Source organism: Dunckerocampus dactyliophorus, chromosome 11 (genome assembly GCF_027744805.1).
Source record: "Dunckerocampus dactyliophorus isolate RoL2022-P2 chromosome 11, RoL_Ddac_1.1, whole genome shotgun sequence".
NCBI lineage: Eukaryota > Metazoa > Chordata > Actinopteri > Syngnathiformes > Syngnathidae > Dunckerocampus > Dunckerocampus dactyliophorus.
Window position 1 is genome coordinate 26522816 of NC_072829.1, and position 22602 is coordinate 26545417.

The window sequence follows — 22602 nt, forward strand, 5'->3', positions numbered from 1 at the left end:
TTTATTCCACTAGGTCTTCTTAAGGGACAATATTAGAGTAGTCAGTGCACAGCTTTTATGGCCGTATAAATTTACTATCCACTGAAAATGGGTCAACACAGCCTTTATTGTCTAAATAGCTGTCTCCAGACCTAAACCTAATTAAGCACCTGTGGGACATCCTCAACTACTCTAGGTTATATCCAGTTTCGTTTATATCCTGTTGTTCCTTGAGGTAATATGCTGTAATCAAATGTGAAGGGTGTACAGAACTCGGGTTTGTGAGATACTGTAATGCTGCGGCTAGTGTTTATTGCAGAACTAGGGCCCCCCAGCTGCTGTCGTCCCTTTCACCAGGCAGCAAGTCAATTTGGAACGTGTACATTCCCTTAATTTAAATACGAATCTAAAGCACAGAGCGCTATAATTTTGTTGGGATGAAAAGAAACAGAGCTGAGAGGCTTTGTAGCCACAGCAGCTCAGACCTTTCTGATCCAAACCCCTTCCAAGTCGTCAGATTGTCCTTAATCTCATCTTTATCTGTCTGCCTTCTTGATTCAAGTAATCTAGAAAGTCTGCAGTATGACACATGTAAAAAAAAAACCCAACACATTCCCACAGTGTCATTCCTGCAAACAAAGAAAACAAGTAGTGTGTTGGGTCACGAGATTGGGCAGAATGTATTGGGTTAGTATGAAGTGTTTTTTTTTTTTTTTTTTTAAAGCAGAGCTTCCCAAATTTAGGGTTTCAAAGCGAATTATTTTTTTCATCCTATAAAGAATGCCCTCATGATTTAAGGAAACTGACGTAATTCAATATAAAACACACAAACACACGCAACAACTCATTGATGTTTATTTGGTCGTGAGGATCGGCAGGAACCGTTTGTGCTTAAGGGAAAAAGCATTTACTTTGACAGGGGAGGTCCAATCTTATAGAAAAGGCAACACTTTGTACTGTCGAAATGAAAAGCAGTGAAGAAATAAGCCAAATGGTCCATTTACATGGCAGATTGAGCTTTTTGTGCCACTCAATATTTACCTCTGCCTGCTCTTGCAGCCATTATGGTTGTGTGCGCCGCCTGTACGCCTCTCCAGGCTGTCAGGGGCGGCTGGCTGCGCGCTGACTGGCTGCAGCTACTCGAGCATGAAATGTGAGCCCATTATGTCAACAGATGTTACGGACGGAGGAGGAGAGCAAGCGTGGCATAAGGAAGGACGGAGTGGAGAGAGCCCAAAATAAATGTCAGGGACAATTATATAAAAGCAAACAAATAAAGGTAATGTTTTTGAGCTCATTAAATATTGCCTTAGTCATAATACAAATACAGTAGCAGTAGTACATGGTGATTGTATTTGCTTGTTTTTTCTAGACAAACAGACAAAAGCTGCCAACCATTACTTTATTCCACTTTTCTTGACAATTCATTGGGAGAAATCAGTGTATCACAATGGTCAAATGCACAAAAAGGTGGTTTCAGTGATGTGGCAAAGCTTGTGAACAGTTTCTTTTGCTTGATATTGTAAAAAAAAAAGAAAAAAAAAGGTGCACACAAACACACTGAAAACGACTTTTTTTTTCCTCCCTCAACTGGACCCTGGCACAAGTTTAGTATACAGTTTAAATGTCTCTACACAGAGTCATGATGGCAAGTGGCCAGCTCATGCTGACTGTGCAACATCAATGTCATGGAAACATCCTTTGTTCTTCCTCCTGATGAGATTTCAAGTCATATGAGCTTCAGGAGCAGCTCGTAAGTGGCGTTGATGATGCCCCATGAGAGGAGTGAGCGGTGGTAGTTGAGGTGGGCCCCCCTAAAGAGCATGGCCACACTCCTGCCGCGTTCTCGCCACACTGTGAGCAGCACCTGCCTGCAAGGCTGGAAGGCGCCGCCCACCTGAGCCTGAGCCCGCGACTTGACGACATTTAACGGAAAGAACATGATGCCGAGGGCCGCCCCCAGCACTCCACCGCAGACAAAATCGACAACAAGGTGACCCGCTCTGCTTGTAGCTTCTGGGAGCTGATCCTTTATGGGCCCGCGGAGCCCGAAGAAGAGCACGTTGCTGGGGCCGTTGCGGAGCACTATGGGCACGAGGCCACGGTAGCACTCCCTGACACCGTACTCTGTTAGAAGTGTCCGGAAGGTGTGGGCTGTGTTGTTGAAGCGTCCGTGGTGCCGGTGGTCCTGAAGGAGCGTCTGCACGCGCTCGAAGGGGGTCAGGAATGCCTCTGCTGTTCCCGCCAGCGCAGCGGCGAAGCTTCGTGTGATCAGCTCCGGCACGCCACTGCCGTCTGCCCGCTCTAGAAGGACTCTGGAAAAGTCCTCGTACAAACCGAACATGATGGCCACGGTGGTGCTTTTTTGGAGCAGCGGGGGGAGCAGCCCCCTGTATAGATTCCTGAGCCCATCCCTCTGGAGCTGTCGCACCGCCTCGATGGCCAGCACGCCGTGCAGCTGCTGACGGAAGAGAACCTTCTGGATGGGGAAGGTCACTAGGATGTTTGTGAAAGCCGCAATGGAGCCGCAGACATAGTGCTTTCCTTGAGGCCCTAGTGTGGCACTCAGAGGCCCGCTGGAAAGCAAGGGGTGACCTCCTTTGCCTAAAGAGGCCTGTGGTGGGGGCGTCTGGGCTGACGGAGAGTCCATGGTGCCGACGGCCAAGGGAGGCTCAGTGTGCCGCGTGGTGCTCCTCAACCATCACGTCAGCACTGCTCTCCTGGAAGAAGACACCTGCTATGAAGGAGAAACTAAGTTAAATTTTGCTGTGGCTGTAGCTCGAGCTGTTACAGGGTTACAGTTGGAGGTTACCATAAATTAGTTCATTTGAGGTTTACACACACAGTGGCGTGAAAAGTGTTTGCCCGCTTCCTGAGTTTTAATTTTTGTCACCCTCTGAATGGGACCCTCTGATGTTTCGTCCATTACAGTTCTCAAATATAATGGAAGGGGGCATGTCTGTTTATAAGAACATTCTCGCCCAGAAGAAAAAACAGCAGCAACAACTACCCATAGCTATGTTCTTCACTCGCAAAAAAAGACACCTGCACCAAGGCCTTCAGCGAAAAAAGACGCTACAGCAGAGCTGCGCCAGGACAAAGCTGAAGACCCACGGTCACGGATTAAGCAGAAGAAAATGGATGGAGGGTTTTACAGCCTTAAAACATATATAATCATCGGAAAAACATATCCTGTAAACAAAAAAACATAAATAAACAAAAAAACATTCTGTAGACGAAAAAACATGCACTGTAAACGAAAAAACAACCAAAAAATCAACTTCTACTACACGGATTTCACTAAACACGGGTATTTGTTGGAGACTAACCCCCACGTTAAACGAGGAAACACTGTACATTGAAAATGGTTGAGATAATGTTATAATGTGATAAGTAGTAGAAAAAAATAGTAGTCAAGTCTCAAATTTAGTCAAATTTCTTGTCACCGTAACTACTTGATTTAACAATCCTAATAAAGAAACCACAAAGAGAGCAGTTCATTGGAAGCAGGCTATAATTAGACACTCATTTTATATCTATTTAATGTTTCAACTTTACTATTGATTTGAAGTGCATGAAAACGTGGAAACAAACAGCTCTCTTTGACCACATGGCCATTTATACAAGTACATTGTACAGCACAGCAGCAACAGAACCAATGTTGTAATAGCGGTAAGGGGCAAACTGCTCAGCCAGCATCAATACCACTGATGAGCTCATTGTAAGCAACAGCGTAACACGCACGAGTTTCACACCAACCGATACCATTTTAAACAGTATGCAGAGGTAGATAAAGCTGCTAGACGCTGACCGCTCATGATACATCAAAGAGAGATCCAGAGATCCAGGCGGTTATTTGCTTTTGCACACCACGCATGCAGCAGGTAATTCTATTATTTATTCAAAGTCCAACTGTACAAGGATAATAAAGCTCAGTGACGACACTGTCAAAGAGGTATTCTTTTAAAAAGTGTTTATTTTAGTGGTGCAAAATTACATTGCATCACAGTAAGAAGTGTGTATAACATGTTGGTCCTTTAAATGTATCAGAATAAGGTAACCAAAATAGGATAATATTCTAAAAAGCGGAACTGATACAGCTCTTGTATTGGAACTTAATGTTGCCAGTGACAAGTATGTAAAACTGTATCCTACTGTGTATCAGCCAATTAAGAATACCATTCATTTCTATGTATCTTTCAGTCAACATGTGCAAGTTGAGCAGTCAGGGCATGACGTTTCTGCCTGCTATTGACATCCAGGAAGTTAAAGTCTTTAACCTTAACAACCTGGCTGTCCCTCCCTGTTGGTTGCTGATAAGGCTTATACTACTTAGTAGACAGCTTAACCATGAGGAAGGAGAGTAACGATGCTACTAGGCCACATTTTGTTTTGTGTATGTATGAGATATAAAATTACAAGTTACAGTGCAAGCGGAAAATCACGCTACAAATAGAACAAGGCCTTTGGACGACATTTGTTCGTCACACATGAAATTCTATCAAATGTATGGACAAACACTAGATAGACGACGGGGCCTACTGGCAGGTTTAATTTTATTTGTGTTGCTCAACCTCAACATAATTTCATGCTGTAGCTAACAGACAACGATGTAACGGAAAATGCGAACACTTAACGTGGTACCACGATACGCAGCAATACGACTTTACCTACGGTGCTGTATACACTGATTAATACTACTACAACTATTACTATAAAAGCAATGTTGACGTTTCGGAGCTCGTCCGCCATAGTGCCTTCGATCGATTTCGAACACGCCCTCTGCTTCGTTGCCGCTTCCTCCGTCACACCAGCTTCACACAGAAAAGGCTTGGCCACACACAAATAGTCGTATAAGACGCAAGATTCACAGCTATTTCTACATTTAGAGACAAGTGCGGCCACGGAGGTTAACGTTCATCACTACACAGGAGCTAACATGCTAAACGCCTGCATGCTATGGCTTGCCTTGCTGGCAGAACTATCACAGCTGAAGCTGGGCGTTTCTATTTTGTCAGTCAGGAATAAACAGACGGACTATAAGGAATAAGGTTTATAAGAATATGTTATGATGAGAGCTACAGCACAGGGTTAGCATGCTAGCCTGTCAGTCAAAATGTACAACAAGGAGCCGCATTGCTTGATGACAGGTTGGGGACACCATGGCCACACTGACTGCCAAGAGTTTCAAAAGGGACCGTCAACATTTCACGAAACGTCAGGCTTAAATACACCTACCGTGCACACTAATGGCCGTCCTGTCCTCTGTGACAGGTGTTATGCAGCCCTTCCTATAAGCTGAGTGAAAGGCCAGTGATTCTCTAGGTCGTGTCTGCAGCCCCAGCAACAGGTCTTCTTCTTCTGTCTGATGTGTCCGTTGGCATAACAATCATCGGAGTGCATTACTGCCACCTTCTGGATAGAAGCGGAACTCAAAAAGTCTATATGGAACGTACTTTATATGTATTGTTTGAAGAGAGCGATTCCATCGTGACAGAGATTGTGTGGACCTTCAACTAATAAGCTGTTACGATACAATTTATGTATTTATCTCCTTCACCTATTTGTCCCTCAATAGAGGCGTGAAGTGGCAGGGCATTTGCCAAACTACAATGTGTGCATTTCTCCACTAGATGTCGCAAGCGCATCGTGCTCATCGTGCTCTTCTAATTGACGACTCTAAATTGTCCATAGGTATGAATGTGAGTGTGAATGATTGTTTGTCTATATGTGCCCTGCGATTGGCTGGCGACCAGTCCAGGGTGTACCCCGCCTGTCGCCCGAAGTCAGCTGGGATAGGCTCCAGCATGCCCCCGCGACCCTAATGAGGATGAAGTGGTATAGGAAATGGATGGATGGATGGGCAATTTATGATAACTTCATTTATTTAGTAGCATAATACCACGATAATCATTTTTTCCTGTCATATGACTTTGCCAGTAACTCAATCGTTGATTTCCGCCACGAACACAAGACTGTCATAGACGCCCTGTGTATGGCCTCGCCTGTATATCAAAAATCACTTCCTGGGTTGTGATGTCCGTTTCTTTAAATTTCTCTTTTTTTACATACAATGTACATTTTACACATTCTATACAAACTAAACGTGATACTTCAATCAATTCCAGTCAACACTTTACAAGATGACCGTCATGCATATTACATTCAATAATAGTAGTACAGTACAACCAACTCGTGTGTGATGGTGAATGTAGTAATGATGAATTGATGAGATGAATGAAAACAAAAATTTGTGAACACCACAGTGTAAATTTATGTACGGTATTAATTTATACTGTACCACAATCCGATCCATTTTTGATTATGTAGGTTGCCAAAGCAACAAGTAACACGTTACGGTATGCCCGTTACGCACTTATTAATGCAACTATTACAAAAACTGTTTTCAGAATCCAACCTTTTTTCTAACGCGTATCTCGTTGGGGTTTGCAGAAAATAGTATTTATATTTAATTTATACTGTGAACAAAATCTGACTATTTTGGCATAGTTTTATTCATATAATGCCAGTCATTTTCCGCGGCGGTAATATTGGTCGTAAAGTTGAGAATTTGCGACAGTTTGTGACGTCATCAACATGTTCCTGTGTCAATGAGCTTATACGCGACCATGATAGATATTTTTATTTTTGTAATGAATTGCGCGTCTGTTTTTTGGAATACATATTTGTAATTCATGTAGCATGACCACAGCACTTTGAGAAGTTTGTGTTTTTAAACTTGGACACGAATGAAACATGCACAGCTAACCGAGACTAGCTCGGTGATGCTAGCATTGAGATTGAGTGTGTTTTGCTCGTAACATCTCCTTGGTTAATTGCTACTGTAATTTGCACCCATCGCAATTTGGACGTGCGTAATTCTGTATGCAGTTGATAAACAGTTTGTCTCTTTCGACATCGGTAATTCGATTCATTACAAATGTCAGCACAAAAGGACTGCGAGTTTTTAGTTAAAAGAGCTCGGGAGCTGGTTCCCGTTGACCCGTGTGCGGCTAAAGCCTGGCTCATTACTGCCAGAACCCTTTACCCTGCTGACTTCAATATCCAGGTAATGTCTTACACATCAGTTACCTTATTATTGACACACAGCTATGGTAATGCTTTGTTTACAGACTACGGTTGTTTTCTATGTTGCTTTTTTAAATATCTTGCCATTCTTGTATTTTGCCAACTTAAATTTTAAAGACACTTTTTCATTTTATTCTCCACAGTATGAAATGTATATAATAGAACGCAATGCAGAAAGGACATCCTGTGCAGGGAGACTGCTTTATGACATGTAAGTTTAAGTGTGCTTTATTATTATTAGTGATTCTTGCATTGGCAAATCAAGAACATGCTAATATATTGTCCACCCTTTTAGGTTCTTAAATTTTCCAGATCAGCCCATTGTGTGGCGTGAGATTAGTGTCATCACAGCAGCACTGCGTAGTGACTCTCAGGACAAACATTCACAGTTTCTTCGAGGTAAGTAGTAGTAGTAGTACTTTATTAATCCCACAGCAGGGAAATTCATCTGTTACAGCAGCAAGCAAGATACACAAGTATGTACACAAGTAAAGAATGCATAGTCATTGACAATGCATGCAATGCATAGACATAGTGAATAAAAAATGGTTCAGGTGTTGTAGAGCCTGATAGCGGTCGGTATGAAGGACTGCAGTAAGCGAAGCATTTTACTATTTTACTACCATACTCTCCCTGAGTGTTTTAAGAGTATGCCTGAAGATGTGTTTGTTTCCACCAGGGCTTTTTGAAACACTGCCTGGTCGTATACAATGTGAGATGTTGCTGAAAGCCACAGAGCAGTGCTTCAACACTTTGGAGAAGGCAGAGATGCTGTTGCTCTTATTAAAGCGCTTTCCAGAGTCTGTTGTCCAACATGGGGTAAGTGACAATAACAATAAAAGGATGTACACACGAGGGGTGATAAATATCTGTTGTGTACGTGTGTAGGTGAGTCTAGGTGAGACACTGTTGGAGGCGGAGGCATCAGAGAAAATGGAGTCGCCTGTCAACTGCTTCAGAAAACTTTTTGGTGAGTGAAACACGTGCATGGACGATAGTTGACTTTCAGTTTGTTTGACCTCAGGGCCATCGACTTTATAGGTTCCACTGTAGTTTCTTTCTTTATGTTACAGTGTGCGATGTCCTCCCTTTGCTGATAAACAACATGGATATGCGCCTGCCTGCCAGCTTGATGCAGAAATACATTCTCAAAGCTGCTGAATTCTACATCGGCTATGTCACCCGAGGGCCTTCACCTGATGGACAGATGAATGGTAAAGCAGAGCTTGAGTGGTGGCTCTTGTGCATTCGGGGTATATTTATCCTGATAGCAATAATCCTTAATCTCATGTTGGTTTTCTTCCCTCTTTCTCTCAGTCTCTCAAGAAGGCGGTCCTCTAAAGTCCCCCACTGTCTCACGGGGCTCCCAGCGCTACGTGATTGACGGCTTGTCGGAAAAGTCATCAGTGGTCGCCGAACCTTGGGAAAGGCTGTTGGACCTCCTGACAGTTGTTGGCGCTCGATGTGAGTGGCAGGGAGACAAAGGGCAGAGGTAGGCTAAGCTTTTGGTGTGCATGTTTACACTTAAAAATTGTAAACTGTTATGCTTATTAAATATCATGCTCAATCGAAGTAAACACAACACAGGCAGACCTGCCAACATGTACGCATTATTTGTACTCAGCACACATTTTGACCCTTACTTACGCTTGTACGCTGCTTTCCATGTACGCCAGGGGTGTCCAAAAGTGCGGCTCGTGGCACATTCTAAAACTATAATTTTACTAGGAGACCTAAAAAAAAGCCTATTTGCTCAACATTCAAACGAGTGAATGAAGTAGTGGGCTTGAACGCATCAGTGCAACCCGGAACACAACAGTGCAGGGAGCACAGCACGGTGCTTCAGGTAATGCTGCTCCATGAACAAATAAGCATGTTTGGTGATTGTGTTGTACATTTAGAGTGTCTAATATTGAAGTGGATGAGTACTCATAACATTTCTTCAAGGTTGGCAGACCTGCACACCAAATACACATTATCTCAAATAATATTGTGTTCTTCTCTGTAGCTACATGAGGTATCCAGAATATTAATAAAAGGTACACTGCTACAACAACTACAACCACAGTCATTGGCATTGCTAAATAACACTTCTCTGATAGTGGCAATTAAAAGTGTGCACTATTAGTAGTGGATCTCAGTGAATTATTAGAATTTGCTAGTGAAGGTCATGGTCTTGTGTGGGTGTTGTGATTTTAAGACATATTTGTGCATCTGCTTTCATTTTGCAGGAGCTACATGGATCTGCTTCAGAGAGTGAAGGAGCTATGTCGCTACTTACCGGGCCTGGAGGGTGACACCAGAGCCCGGTACTGCAGTCAGGTGGTCATCTGTGCCGCCCTCGTCCTCTTCCGCAACGCCTTCCTCTACGTCTCGACCGTGCAGCCAGCGCTGTTCCAGGGTAAGTCTACATCTTTGCTTGCACACATTGTGTTTGAAATGAATGAATCCTGATATTGTGTTGGTTTTCTTTGGTAGGTGTGAACACTCTGAACTTGGGGCCGTGGATTCTAGTGGAGGATTTGAGCTCAGTGTACAATGATCTGGATTTGGAGAGAGGAACAGTCAAACACACGCATAAGAAACGCAAAATGGCAGATGGCAGAGAGAAGACCATGGTGAGGATAGGGCAAGGGGTGTTCAAAGTGTGGCCTGGGGGCCCTAAACGGCCTGCACCTTATTTAGCAAATTCTAAAAATACAATTACAGAAAAAACCTCAACAAAAATGGGATAAAAGAGCAAAATTGCATAATGTAAGGAGAAAAAGTTCTCTTATCAAATTAGCCTTGTTCATCCTTTGATTTTTCATTTAATTGTCCCCAGTGGAAAACGTTGGACACCTCTGGGATAGGGCCTCAAACACTGATGATAATACTGTATATATTTTGTATAGGATTTTTGTCATTATGGTTGGTGTTTACATGTATACATATAGAGCTCAGATGATGAGGAAGGCCTTGGTAAGATGCGTGGTCGACACATCCTGGTGAACAAGACTGAGATGACCAATTGGTCAGAGACTCTGGAGAGCTTTTACACAGCAAGAGAAAGCTGGGACCTCCTTCACTCTCATGAGAGCCTTGAAACTGGTACACACCTCGTCTTCTCCTCTAATCTGATAAGCCACGCTAATGCTATTCTGTACTGCTTGAAATGATTGATTGATGATTGTATGTTTTTGCAAATGTGTGCTTTCAGAGTTCAAAAAGATCTGTGCCTCGTGGAAGTCAGACAGCTGGCTTTGGTTCCGAATTTTCCTCACTGACATGATCATATACCAGGTAAGAGAAAACAGTCCTATAAACTAACAGATCGCAGCAAATAGTTGAAGGGTAATCATTAGGGATGTCATGAGACGAGACGATACATGAGATTGGGTCTGCAAGAACGAGATGAGAATTAAACTTTATTTTCAAGAAAAGTACAATGAAAAAATGGGAATATATTCTGGCGACCAGTCCAGGGTTTACCCCGCCTCTCGCCCAAAGTCAGCTAAGACTGTAAGACTGACAAAAGGGCTCACTCCGTTCATGCCGTTGTTTTGTGGTGCAAACGCGCCAAGGTGTTTCGAAGCGGCGAGAAATAACAGACACGCATGCACATGGCATTGTACTCATTGCGGTGTTCATTTTCATTTATTGTGTGATATAATAATTGTCCCAGGCCCAGTGACCACGAGAAGAGTGAGAAATCTTGTCATGTTTTAATCTCGCGAGATCTTGTGACACCCCTAGTAATCATACTAATAGGAAAGAACACACAAGTGCTTTTAAATGCAATGCAGCTGTAGCCATTGATTCAGAGATAGCTGTTGAACACATGTACAGTTCTGCATAAGATGGCTATCCACAATTCATATGTTTATCTGTTACACATAAGCAACCCTTAGTGATTTTAAAGCAAAATAGCAGCTTCACATTGGATAGATGTAATTTATAACGAGTGTGTGTGCCCTGTGTCCTCCAGGGACAGTACCGTAAGGCCCTCTCAAGCCTGCACCAGATGGCCGCCGTACAGCAGCCTCACCCAGGCCAGCAGAGCCCCTCAAGTCAGACCAGTCTAGAGCACCACAGGGCACTCATACAACAAGCTTCCTGCCACTACGCACTGGGAGAACACAGGGTATGTACTGGTTCCATGTAATGTGTGAGAGCATATGTCAGCATATTGTAACATTACATTTGGCCAGAGTTAGACTAAAAAAACCATTACTATATAATGCATTTATTTGTTTTGTGTTGTTACTTACTTGCTACTCAGATGGCCTGTGAGAAGCTCCTTGATGTTGTCAGTGGGCTGGTAGCTCCAAACCATGAACCAACAAAGACCTCTGAAGATCAGACGAGGGTCAAGATCAAATCTAAGAAAAGTAAGCTTTTTCTAAACTTAACTCAGCAGAAGAGCAATATTATATTTACTATATATTTTTGTCACCAAGCCTGTCACTTGTCATCATCACCTACTCTGTAATATCCAAATAAATGATATAGATCTTTTGTTACATGTCTGAACTAGGTCATGACCTGAGATTGCTTCCATGTACTAGCAAGGCTGTTTTACCTTTCTGCCTTCAGCTGATGCTGTCCTGTTTTAAGGTACTGAAATGCAAAATGTGCACACATTGTGTCTCTAATAGGGGTGTCACAAGATCTTGCGAGATTAAAATGTGACAAGGTTTCTCGTTCAGAAAAAAACTGTCTCACAATAATAAATAAATACATTTATGACACGATAAATAAAAATTAACCTGTTAATTTTGCCGGCCTCCATGTATTGCCATGTGGATGTGTGCCTGTTTCCGTCTCTCGCCTCCAAACAGGCAGGAAGGGTGTTCACTCTGCATCGGTTCAGCACCTACACGCTTCTTAGAATAATGGCGAACAGAGTGAGACCTCTTGTCATATACAGTATATATATATATATATATATGACAGGAGGTCATATATATGTCATATAGTCATTTTGTGTCTGTGGACGATGCGGGGCTGCTAGAATACACACAGCAAAAGAGTGGAGCCTTGTGAGGAACAATGCAAGATACTTGCAAAGCCAAATGCCACAGCTTCCTTGTGGGAATGTTAATCATGTGTATATGAGCAAGGTGAGCCCATCAACACGAACGAGCCAGTATGCTGAATTGATTAAAAAGTGGTAGCAACATAAAAGGGAACGAAACAAACTTGCCCATGCAAACAGAGCAGCGCAAAATGGTGTGAAAATCATCGCAAAAGAAATGCTGCTCTTGTGAGAGATGACATATTAAAGGAAATGTTGCATTATTGTGATATGTTATTATTTATTTAGTGCCAATTTGTGGGACAATAAACATTTCAAAACACGCCCATCCATCTATTTTCTATGCCGCTTGCGGGGGTATGCTGGAGCCTATCCCAGCTGACTTTGGGTGAGAGGCGGGGTATACCCTGGACTGGTTTTGTGCCCCAGTTGAATAAAAAAGTTTGTCCATTCATATTTTTTCATTGTACTTTTCTTAAAATTAATGTTAAAATTTCATCTCGTTCTGGTGGACCCGATCTTGTGTATCGTCTCGTCTCGTGACACCCCGTCTCTATATTTGATCAGTTTTATTGACTCTGCTGGTCTTCAATATAAATTCTCCTTATTTGTTTCATTCAGCTACGTGCCTTCACAGACAACAGGGACGACTTGTCGCTGGGTCACGTGGTGGTGCTCCTGCAGTACAACTGGCCTCAAGGCGAGATGCTTTTTCTTAAGGCTGTGGATAAGATCTGCCAGCAAGGCAGTTTCCAGTATGAGAATTTCTTCAATTATGTCACCAGTATCCTGCCATGGTTTCCTTTGAGTGTCCTCACAATGCTGATACTGCTGCCACTAGAACTTTGGTTTTCTTGCCTTGAATTGTATTTTTCTTGAGCTCACATCCATTGTCAGACATCGACATGCTGGAGGAATTTGCATACCTGCGTACGCCAGATGGAGGGAGGATCCAGCTGGAGCTGCTACCCAACCAGGGAATGCTGATTAAGTAAGCCCCTTACAGCCGATGTGTCAGCGTTGTGTTTCTGCATATCCCTGGTTCTGCTGGTGTGTTGTAATAAGTGCAGGTCTGCTTGATGATTGAATACTTGGCCTGTGGGGAACCTTAGCTAACACTAAGCTTTCATTGGAGCGGGCTTTAGAGAAGAGAAGGCGTTTATGTTCTGTCAATGTCAACCCCTTTAGTCAATGTTGCAGACTTTAAAACAGTTGAATGCACCCGCACTGACCCAGTCTTTGAATGTTGCTGTTCCTCAGGAACCCTAGCCCCGCCCTGGGGGTGGAGTTAAACACCCTTCTGCTACAAGGGGTTCAGACGATGGACAGGTACCCCAGGCCCCCCCTGCCACAGTGCCCATTCCCCTCCCCCCCACACACAAATCACATTTCATTGCCAACTTGCCCCCCCACCCAATTTTTATTTGGGCCAATCATTTAAGAATAAGTCGTCGTCGCCGTTTGGTTTTGTTTGAGCCATTGCTCGTCTTTCTGTGGTCATCGCAGAGATGATATTGTTGGTTGTATAGTTAGTTTCTTTTTGCCTTTTCATAACACTTGCTCTCATTTCATTTGTGCTTATGTTTCATGTGTATTGTTGATTGGATTCTTATTGTTTTGATATGAATGATTGATTTGTGTGAGATTAAAACCTAAAGCTTGAGTCTCTAAATCTTATCGTCTTTTTTTTTTTTTTTCCTGTGTCAGACACCACACAGTGACAAGAGGGATCACCAAAGGAGTGAAGGAGGATTTCCGTCTGGCCATGGAGAGGCAAGTGTCGCGTTGTGGAGAGAACTTGCTCAGCGTGCTGCACCGTTTTTGTATCAACGAGAAAATCATCATCGTCCAGTCTCTCCCTTGACACCTGCTTGGGATACTTTTAAACTTTCTCAGAAATTAGGTTGGACTGACTCTTTGACTTCTCATAGTAGAAAACTGTTGTAAAGAGATAGTGGAGACCGCAAACTTACCACACTGATAACTTTTCCTTTACAATGATGTGTCATTTTCTTCATTGTTGGTGTGTTAGGTAACATGCTTAACCACAACATTTTAAGTGGTGTCATCATGATGTGATATTTGTCAATAATGATAAAAGAACTTACCTTTTGTGGGAATATTTTTGGTAACAAGACATTTTACTTGACATTACCTTTTAAAGTGATGAATGATAATTGCCGCTATTGGGCACAAGGTGGCAGCAGCTAGTAAACCCAACACAACCCTCCCAATCAGTGTGATGCAGTGCAGTTCTACACCACTGCAAAAATGTTAACTAACAGCTCCATGACAATGTCAATCAAAACTGAACATTAATGTGACTGTGAAGAGAGCCGAATAAATGTTTTGATACAACCTTTGTGTTAGATAGTGCAAGCGTGTGTATTCTAGGCACATCAAGGCCTAAAACTGCAGCTTGTGTGCAATAAAAACACCACTGCACACACTATCTATATTTAATAGCTATGCAATAATAGTGGCAGCTGTCCGATTCAATATACCTGCTCACCTCTTGCCTTGAGGCACAGTGTTTCCTGAGCAACTACACTGTTTGCTCTTCACACCTACACACACACACACACACACACCCACACACTACTTTAATGCGAAAGCTACAGACCTGAAGGCTTAATTAAAGGCAATGACACAGACAGGTGGACGTCATCACACACATACACAAATACTTCCCGACAGTGTTTTTTAAACCAGACGTTTTCCCTTAGTGATTGACAGATGGAGCTAAGAATTGAATAAAGTTTTATTTGAGCTGGCTAACCTTGTTCTCTCCTGTCATGGGGGGAACACTGCAGACATATTTAGTGCCTTTCGGCAATAAGATGTCAGAAGATGTTCAATTTTTCATCATCTTGCTGTAAAAATTGTATTTGCCCTACCTTTGCTCCCTTTAATAAATGTGCTGAAGGCATTATAAGTAATGTGAATTGATGTAGCTCATACCTGAGACATTTTATGCAAACTACATCTTAGTTCGACGAGGTCACCGCACAAACTGACATAAAAATGCATGTTTAATAAGTGTGGATATGAAATGGCATGTTAATTTGACATTGATATGCTGATACCATATTAGGTGTGTATAGATGAGGTAAAAAACCAATCCTCATAGCAGCACAAGCAATGTGCTTGGTTATGAGTCAACCTTTGAATGTGTGAACATGAGGTGGGAGGGCGGGGCTGAGCGTAGTGCACACAGAGAGAAGGTCTTACCAGGTTACAATGATCCAGCAGCACCACACGGCTTCACGTGTTGCTCCTGTCTGTCTTCCGGATCCGAACATGGATCAGATATTTCTAAAAAGAACAGAGACCACTTAGCCCTGCAACGATTACTACCCTCTACCCTCATCATGCTGGACAATCCACCCTGTCCCAGGATTCAGTGGCTCTTCTTGTTCATCCTGTGGTGGGCAAATGGTTGGCCCCAAGCGTCTGGTTCTACTGGTGATGGCAGACAGATGTGGCAGAACCCCAAGCCGGTTCCGGTGACTCTAGAACAGTCTTTTCTTCATGATACTTTTCCTGCAGGATTCCTTTGGGGATCTGGGACGTCTGCTTTCCAGACTGAAGGATCCTGGGACCAGGATGGAAAGGGACCATCCATATGGGATAATTTCACGCAGTCAGAGACCGCCAATGTGGCAAGTGACAGCTATGCTCAGTGGGAAGAGGATGTGCAGGAGCTTGAGTATCTTGGGGTGAAATCATACTCTTTTTCACTGTCCTGGCCCAGACTGTTCCCCGATGGGAACGCACAAAGTCGGCCCAATGGGCTTGCTGTGGAGCACTACAACCGTCTCATAAACAAGCTTGTGGAAAAGCAAATTGAGCCCATTGTTACCATCCATCATTGGGACCTGCCACTGGTCCTGCAGAAGGTGTATGGAGGGTGGAAAAATGAAACACTTATTAGATTGTTCGAGGACTACGCCGCCTTTTGTTTTCGCACATATGGGGACCGTGTTAAGTACTGGCTTACAATGCATAACCCATACCTGGTGGCTGTCCAGGGGTATGGCACAGGGGTGCACGCCCCTGGAGATACAGGGGGGCTTGCCGGCTCTCTTATGGTGGCTCACAATCTGATCAGGGTAAGTCTTAAAGCAACCATTTATTCTCTTAGCTTGTATTTTATTTGGTCATTTTTTTTTGTCAGTAAACAGGACACTTAACAAGATACTGAGGTCCAAAGTCCACCATGTGCACAGTATGTGACAGGAAGTCTTGGAGATATGCCTCAATAATATCACGCATGTTTTTTTGCAATGTGGAGCGCTGCACAGATGGTGTGTGTTGACGCTTGTATGAGAAAAAGGTCATAATAGGACGTGTCTGTGATTATCACATCTGCTACTCAGGTTACGGCAGTTGTGTATTGGTCGTTTTTGTAGTCACTAATTGAACCAAAATAATTTTTTTAGACGGCAAGTACAGTATATTGTCAACTTTTGCATGGAGTAACACAATATTTTTTCTCTGACTTCCAGGCACATGCCAAAGCCTGGCACACCTACAACACCCACTTCCGCCCGACTCAGAAGGGTAAAGTATCCATTGTCTTGGGTTCTCACTGGGTCGAGCCTCAAAAAGCCACAGCCGCCAATGTTGACCTTTGTCAACAATCGCTGGAGGCTGTGCTCGGTTGGTTTGCCAATCCCATTTTAGGGGATGGAGACTACCCAAGCTCTCTAAGAATCAAGCACGGTGCCCTCCTGCCCACATTCTCTGCACAGGAGAAGCTGTGGATGCAGAACACAGCTGACTTCTTTGCACTGTCCTTCGGCCCTAACAACCTCCGACTGGGCAGAGACCTGCCCCACTATGGCCAGGCTGTGACCCCAGATATGAGGAGCGTCCTGGGCTGGATAAAACTGGAGTACGGGGACCCACAGGTGCTGGTGGCCGAGGGTGGATGGTTCTCTGAAGCCAAGGTGGGAAGAGAAGACACAGTGGCCATTTACTTGATGAAGAGATTTATCAACCAGGCATTACAAGGTAAATAGTGAACAACAGTTATTTCATTATTTCAATTTCAGTTTTATTTGCCTGGATTAAAGTAAATACAATGAATTCCAATTGAATTCACTTATTTCAGTTTAAATAATTAATTCAGTACACTCAGATTAGTTAATTAGTTTCATTACGTTTGGTGCATTAAGTTCAACGCAGTTTAACCCACTAAATTGCACTCAATTCAGTATAAATTAATCATTAATATAAATCAATTAAGCACGGTAAATTCAGTTACATTTGTACCAATATAGGAGTACCAATTGAGTTCAACTTTTTGTTTTATTTTATTTTATGTTTTGCTTTGTTATGTTTGTTTGTTACTAGGTGTCAGTAATTGTTTGGTGAGACAAGCACCAGACTTGATAGCCAGAACAACAGGCTTTTATTGCAGGTTTAAATGATCTCACAACAGTTACAGTAGTAATAATACACAGGCTACTGTTGCAGCCATAGCCCACAACATGCTAAAACTCAACTCTGAACCCCTGGCATCACTTCCTGTCTGCCACCCATTCTGCTCCTCTACAGAGTAAACTGTCTTAAATGGCGTATTTCCTTTGATTATGTCTACTATATTGGGTAATAGGAGTGTAAAGGTGACTATAGGGGTGTTATTTCATGTCTAGAGGGCTCTAATAATGTTAAAAAAAACTTAGTTTTTCTATTTATAAAGAAAGAATCCTACTAGCTTCACTTCTTTAGTATTTTTCCACTATTGTTATTATATTGTTGTTATAATATTGCTGTTGGTTGGTGCTCTAAATGTCGGAGCACCTACCATAGGAGACTACAGGATATGATGGCGGAAAGGTACGCTGACTTTGGAAAAACTTTCTGTAGCATGTCTAGTCTGACTAGTGTTCATTGTAAATGTATCTAAATATCACATGTCACTTTAACTTGTATGAGCTTTGTTTTGTGTTACAGCTGCCAGGCTGGATGGTGTGCGGTTGCTAGGATACACCGCATGGTCTCTGGTAGACGGCTTTGAATGGAATTACGGCTACTCGGTCCGCCGGGGCCTTTTCTACGTTGACTTCAATCAGCCTAACAGAATCAGGACGCCCAAAACCACTGCTCAGTACTACAGGCGTGTTATTGCTGACAACGGTTTCCCCACAGTGGAGACTTCTCAAGAGGTCAAGGGTCAGTTCCCCTGTGATTTTCACTGGGGCATTGCTGACTCCACCTTGCAGGTACTGCCTGAAAATTAGCCAATGAATCACAACAAATCATCCCCCATTGATTTTCTTTCTCTCTCTTTTGTTACTAGGCCCGCTTGTACCCTTTCTCCCCCCAGTTTACGGATCCCCACGTGTACAGTTGGAACTGGACAGGAGACGGATCGTTGAGACCAATCCCAGGAGAGAAGCTTCCCACTCATCGTTCCCAGTGCACTGACTATCTCACCATTCGGAGTCATCTTCACTTGTTTGCATCTACAGGAGCATCGCATTACCGCTTTCCTCTGAACTGGTCTCTAATTTTACCACATGGAGATCTCTCACATGTGAATATGGAGGCACTGAGGTAAAAATATGATAACTGCCACCATTCAAGATAGACATACAGTGCTGCGCAAAAGTCTAAGGCCATCGTGTTTAAGCCTTGATTGTGTGTTTATGGGTATGAGTTAACATTATCACGGATACATTTCACTGCTAACGATTAAAATATCGGGAGTTCTCAAAGGTGGAAACTCTTTGTGGGAATTAATAGGATTTAAAAGCAATATATGGGGATTTATGGGGATTAATGGTAATACACTGGCACTGTGTGAAAATTGCAAGTTAGGCTACAGCAGATAGCTTTAAAAAAATGTCTTGCACCATGATCATGGTTAAAACGATCACATTTTATGCAAATTCAGTTGCATTTCTATACATCATGTGCATTCCTCTTGTGCACACAGAGCATTGTTAATGAAGTGTCTGTATTCTGCATCTGTATCTTTGTGGTTCAGAGCAAAAATGGATAAAAGCGATATTGTTTTAAGGAAAGTGTACAAAATACTACTTAAAAATATGATTAATAAATATACAATTACTTTTCATTAAAATCTATTTTTTAAATTATTTTTAAAATAAATATTTAAAAATATTTGAATAAATTATGAAATGAATTAATTATGAAATTATGAAATTGCTCATACTAATAAATACATTGCAAAAATATGTACATTTGGTCAGTGCAGACAATAAATCTAGTGATAGGTCTCTAGGCTGAGACTTGTGCACGATACAGTACATATATCACACATACTCTTGGTCAGGCTCTTTCTTTCACACTTACACCAAAACCTTAAACCTGCTCTGTGTTTTTTTTTTCTTTCTAAAAGGTACTACCGCTGTGTCCTCACTGAGCTCAAGAAACTGGACCTGGAAGCTCTCATTATCCTCTACTACCCAACGCACAAAGCTCCAAATCTGGGCTTGCCTGGTCCGCTGCATGCCTCTGGGGGCTGGCTCAACTACAGCACAGTGGAGGCCTTTCAGGAATATGCGGCACTGTGCTACCGCGAGCTGGGCTCTTGGGTGCGATACTGGATCACAGTGAATGAGCCCAACAGGCTGACAGATATTTACTCCGATGGGAATGAGCAACACCAGGCTGCCCATAACCTCCTTTTGGCTCATGCAAAAGCCTGGAGGCTCCACGAGAGGATGTTCTCTCATCATGAGGGGGGTATGGTGTCACTGGCGCTTCATGCCGACTGGGCTGAACCTGCAAACCCCTTCTTGTCATCACATACAGCAGCAGTAGAGAGATTCCTTCTTTTTGAACTTGGTCGCTTCCTAGACCCTCTGCTGAGGACTCGATATGAAGACAAGCGTGACAAAGGGGACTACCCGCATGAAATCAAGGCTTACCTGAAGGAAAAAGCTCGAGTAATGGGCCAGCAAAGATCTCCTCTTCCTACGTTTACCAAACCTGAGCGGGAGGAGCTGAAAGGTGCATTGAGTTTCATTGCATTGAATCACTTTACCACCCGTCTGGTCTCTCCTAGTCCTCGTAATTTACACCAGAAACACCCGGGCAATCATGACTGTCTTACTCTTACTGATCCCACCTGGCCCTCCTCCAGTCTGGGCCAAGCTCTCGTCCCGTGGGGCCTACGAAAGGTCCTGAACTGGGTGACTGAGCGATATGGACGGACTCAGCCTATCATTATCACTGCGAGTGGGGTTGATGACCAGGCTCCTGTGGAGGATAAGATGAGGCAACACTATCTGAAAAGTTACTTACAGGAAGCTCTTAAAGGTAATTTTCATATTCTTTAGGGCAACGTTTTGGGTTTTTTTAAGCGTGAGGCACATCTCCCCTGGGAGGCACAGCAGCTTGAGAACAATACTGACAAACATATTTATTGAACCGGCTAGACCAAGGGTGCCAAACTCGTTTTCAGCATGGGCCACATTGCAGTTAGGGTTGCCCTCAGAAGGCCGCTTAGAACTGTGAAAACTTATAAATGTGTAATTGCCTTATGATATTGTTACACATTTGATTATTTACTTATATTATTTATTTACTTACCTGAAATCAGAAGTCAAAATGCCAAGCAGAATTTCTAGCACACAGGTCTTGTATAATTAATTTGAAATGGGCATAAAAATAAGAAACTACAATTACACTTGTATTTTATTATTCTAGTTTTTTAAATTATTTTTTATGCAATATCATATAAATATATAAAATTATTAAAAAATAAAAGAATAACAATTAATGCAAATAAAACAATAACATGAAACACAGTGTTCCCTCGTTTATCTTATCTTGGGGGATATTGAGCTACTCTGAAGGAGTAAATGGCATTTAGGGTGGGCAGAACACTTCACAAAATACGCTTTTTCGGTAGTAGGGGATGCCCCAACTGTGATATACATTTATATACATATATACATATTCATATATATAGATGTACATATTCTCTGAGGGGAAAAACCCTGCTTTATGTGATTTCCTCTACTTATCAATACAGAAAATTCAGTGTATTCCGGAATGTACAGATTCAAAAGATGCTCAGCCACAAGCAATATAGATTTTATGACTATATTGCCACCCCCTATAAAACGGCAAGCAACCATAAAGATGATAAAAAGAGGGAGGAGGGACAACAGAAACAATGGCGCGATGAAGTAGTTTAGTGTTGTGTTCATACTTTGCCCTTTATGGCCGTTTGCTCTCCCTACCTGCAAGCATGTTATCATGAAGCAAGCATGTGAAAAAATATTCTCTATATTTTCTGCAGCACGTCGCTTGGATAGCATCAACCTGCAGGGATTCTATGTGTGGAAGCTGCAGGATGGTCATGTTCCACAATACGGTCTTTTCACCTCAACTCACCGCCAATCCACAGCAAAGGCCTCCAGTGAGGTCTACAGACAAATTATCACTCGCAGCGGTTTCCCCGAAGACGCCACCTCACACACCTGTCGGACCAGGGAGGCGCAGCCAGTGTGCTCCTTATGTGTGTGGATGTCCAAGAACAAGGCCCTGACGGTCTTTGTCTGCTGCCTCCTGCTCGTAGCTGTCATCTTTATAGCACTGGTCTTCTCAGTCATCACCACTAAGAGACGATACACAAAGGGTCGTAGGAGCGGGGTGAGCATTATAAGAAGGAGAAGAGGAGGGGGGAGCCCACCAGTGTGCTCACGGAGGCCACTTATTTAAAATGTAAACACAGCACTAATTGTATGACATACACAAGGAACTTTGGAGAACTGTTTATGGATGTGTCTGAATGTGACGAATGTGATGTCGCCCCCTGGCGGCAATAATGCAAACAGCTCTGTAGATGTCTGTGAGTTTGAAAAAATGAAAAACTTTACATAGAAATGAATGGAAATAACCGATAGAGGCTTAGTCTAATACAGGAAACCTAGATGTTTTTTCTGCTCATTGTAATGCGCAAATATCGAGGCGACGGGAAATACGTGTTTTATTCTATTCAGCATTTATCCATTGTTGTTATTCGGGGGGTTAGGCTTCATTAAATCGAATTATTAGTATTTTAAATAGTATTTTATAATTATTGCCATTACTAAGCAGTTATAAATGAATTGTTTATTGATGAAGTACCGATAACAAATTTAAAAAAGCCCCCCAAATAATAAATATCACTAAAATGGCACGTGTATTGATAAAAGTGCCAAATTATTAGAACACATACATACTGTAAATACTGTAAATATATTCTCATGTTAATAAATGAATGAATTGATTGGATTTATATAGTAGTGCTTTTCTAGACACTCCAAGCTTCTGGAAAAATTCCCGAAAGGTAGCCGACAGGCATTTTGCAACCCTTATAGACTTTTCTGTAGATAAATGTTCTTGTCTGTTCAACTGACACACATTTGGCTATTAAACAGAGTTCAAAGGTTGCTCCTCCTTTCGTCTCTATCACATCGTGCGTTTTATGAGAGAAACAGATGCGCTAGTTTCAGTGAATTTAGTGAAGCAAGTCCCGAATGTGTGGAAAA

At 42.6% G+C, this 22602-nt stretch overlaps 3 protein-coding genes across 5 annotated transcripts; 2 read left to right on the forward strand and 1 right to left on the reverse strand.

The window, feature by feature from the left end:
• Window positions 1-678: 678 nt before the first annotated feature.
• On the reverse strand, window positions 679-5354 carry slc25a51b (solute carrier family 25 member 51b). Of its 2 annotated transcripts, none has more exons than XM_054791820.1 (2): window positions 5218-5354; window positions 679-2713 (listed from the first exon to the last, which is right to left on the reverse strand). In XM_054791820.1, the coding sequence occupies exon 2, from the start codon at window positions 2627-2629 to the stop codon at window positions 1709-1711; it is 921 nt and encodes a 306-aa protein (XP_054647795.1). In that variant the 5' UTR covers window positions 2630-2713; window positions 5218-5354; the 3' UTR covers window positions 679-1708. The 2 variants fall into 2 exon arrangements, with proteins under 2 accessions (XP_054647795.1, XP_054647794.1); XM_054791819.1 differs by having other exon boundaries at window positions 680-2716.
• Window positions 5355-6572: 1218 nt separating this feature from the next.
• ints10 (integrator complex subunit 10) lies at window positions 6573-15000 on the forward strand. 2 transcript variants are annotated; one of them, XM_054791932.1, is made up of 18 exons: window positions 6573-7048; window positions 7212-7279; window positions 7364-7467; window positions 7748-7887; window positions 7957-8038; window positions 8142-8282; window positions 8386-8560; window positions 9300-9469; window positions 9547-9686; window positions 10005-10158; window positions 10268-10350; window positions 11036-11191; window positions 11330-11438; window positions 11585-11664; window positions 12707-12869; window positions 12983-13076; window positions 13346-13414; window positions 13793-15000. In XM_054791932.1, the coding sequence occupies exons 1-18, from the start codon at window positions 6920-6922 to the stop codon at window positions 13947-13949; spliced, it is 2214 nt and encodes a 737-aa protein (XP_054647907.1). In that variant the 5' UTR covers window positions 6573-6919; the 3' UTR covers window positions 13950-15000. The 2 variants fall into 2 exon arrangements, with proteins under 2 accessions (XP_054647907.1, XP_054647908.1); XM_054791933.1 differs by lacking the exon at window positions 13346-13414.
• Window positions 15001-15443: 443 nt separating this feature from the next.
• On the forward strand, window positions 15444-22268 carry klb (klotho beta). The gene is made up of 6 exons (XM_054792273.1): window positions 15444-16197; window positions 16594-17101; window positions 18047-18315; window positions 18393-18649; window positions 19458-20380; window positions 21369-22268. Exons 1-6 carry the CDS (start codon window positions 15457-15459, stop codon window positions 21788-21790), a joined length of 3120 nt encoding a protein of 1039 aa, XP_054648248.1. The 5' UTR covers window positions 15444-15456; the 3' UTR covers window positions 21791-22268.
• Window positions 22269-22602: the final 334 nt, after the last annotated feature.

Coding starts and splice junctions, on each gene's coding strand:
- ints10 (XM_054791932.1), top strand. CDS start 6,920: ATGTCAGCACAAAAGGACTGCGAGTTTTTAGTTAAAAGAGCTCGGGAG. Junction 7,888..7,956: donor AGTCTGTTGTCCAACATGGG/GTAAGTGACAAT, acceptor GTACGTGTGTAG/GTGAGTCTAGGTGAGACACT. Junction 8,561..9,299: donor CAGGGAGACAAAGGGCAGAG/GTAGGCTAAGCT, acceptor TTCATTTTGCAG/GAGCTACATGGATCTGCTTC.
- slc25a51b (XM_054791820.1), bottom strand. CDS start 2,629: ATGGACTCTCCGTCAGCCCAGACGCCCCCACCACAGGCCTCTTTAGGC.
- klb (XM_054792273.1), top strand. CDS start 15,457: ATGCTGGACAATCCACCCTGTCCCAGGATTCAGTGGCTCTTCTTGTTC. Junction 16,198..16,593: donor TGGCTCACAATCTGATCAGG/GTAAGTCTTAAA, acceptor TCTGACTTCCAG/GCACATGCCAAAGCCTGGCA. Junction 20,381..21,368: donor CTTACAGGAAGCTCTTAAAG/GTAATTTTCATA, acceptor TATTTTCTGCAG/CACGTCGCTTGGATAGCATC.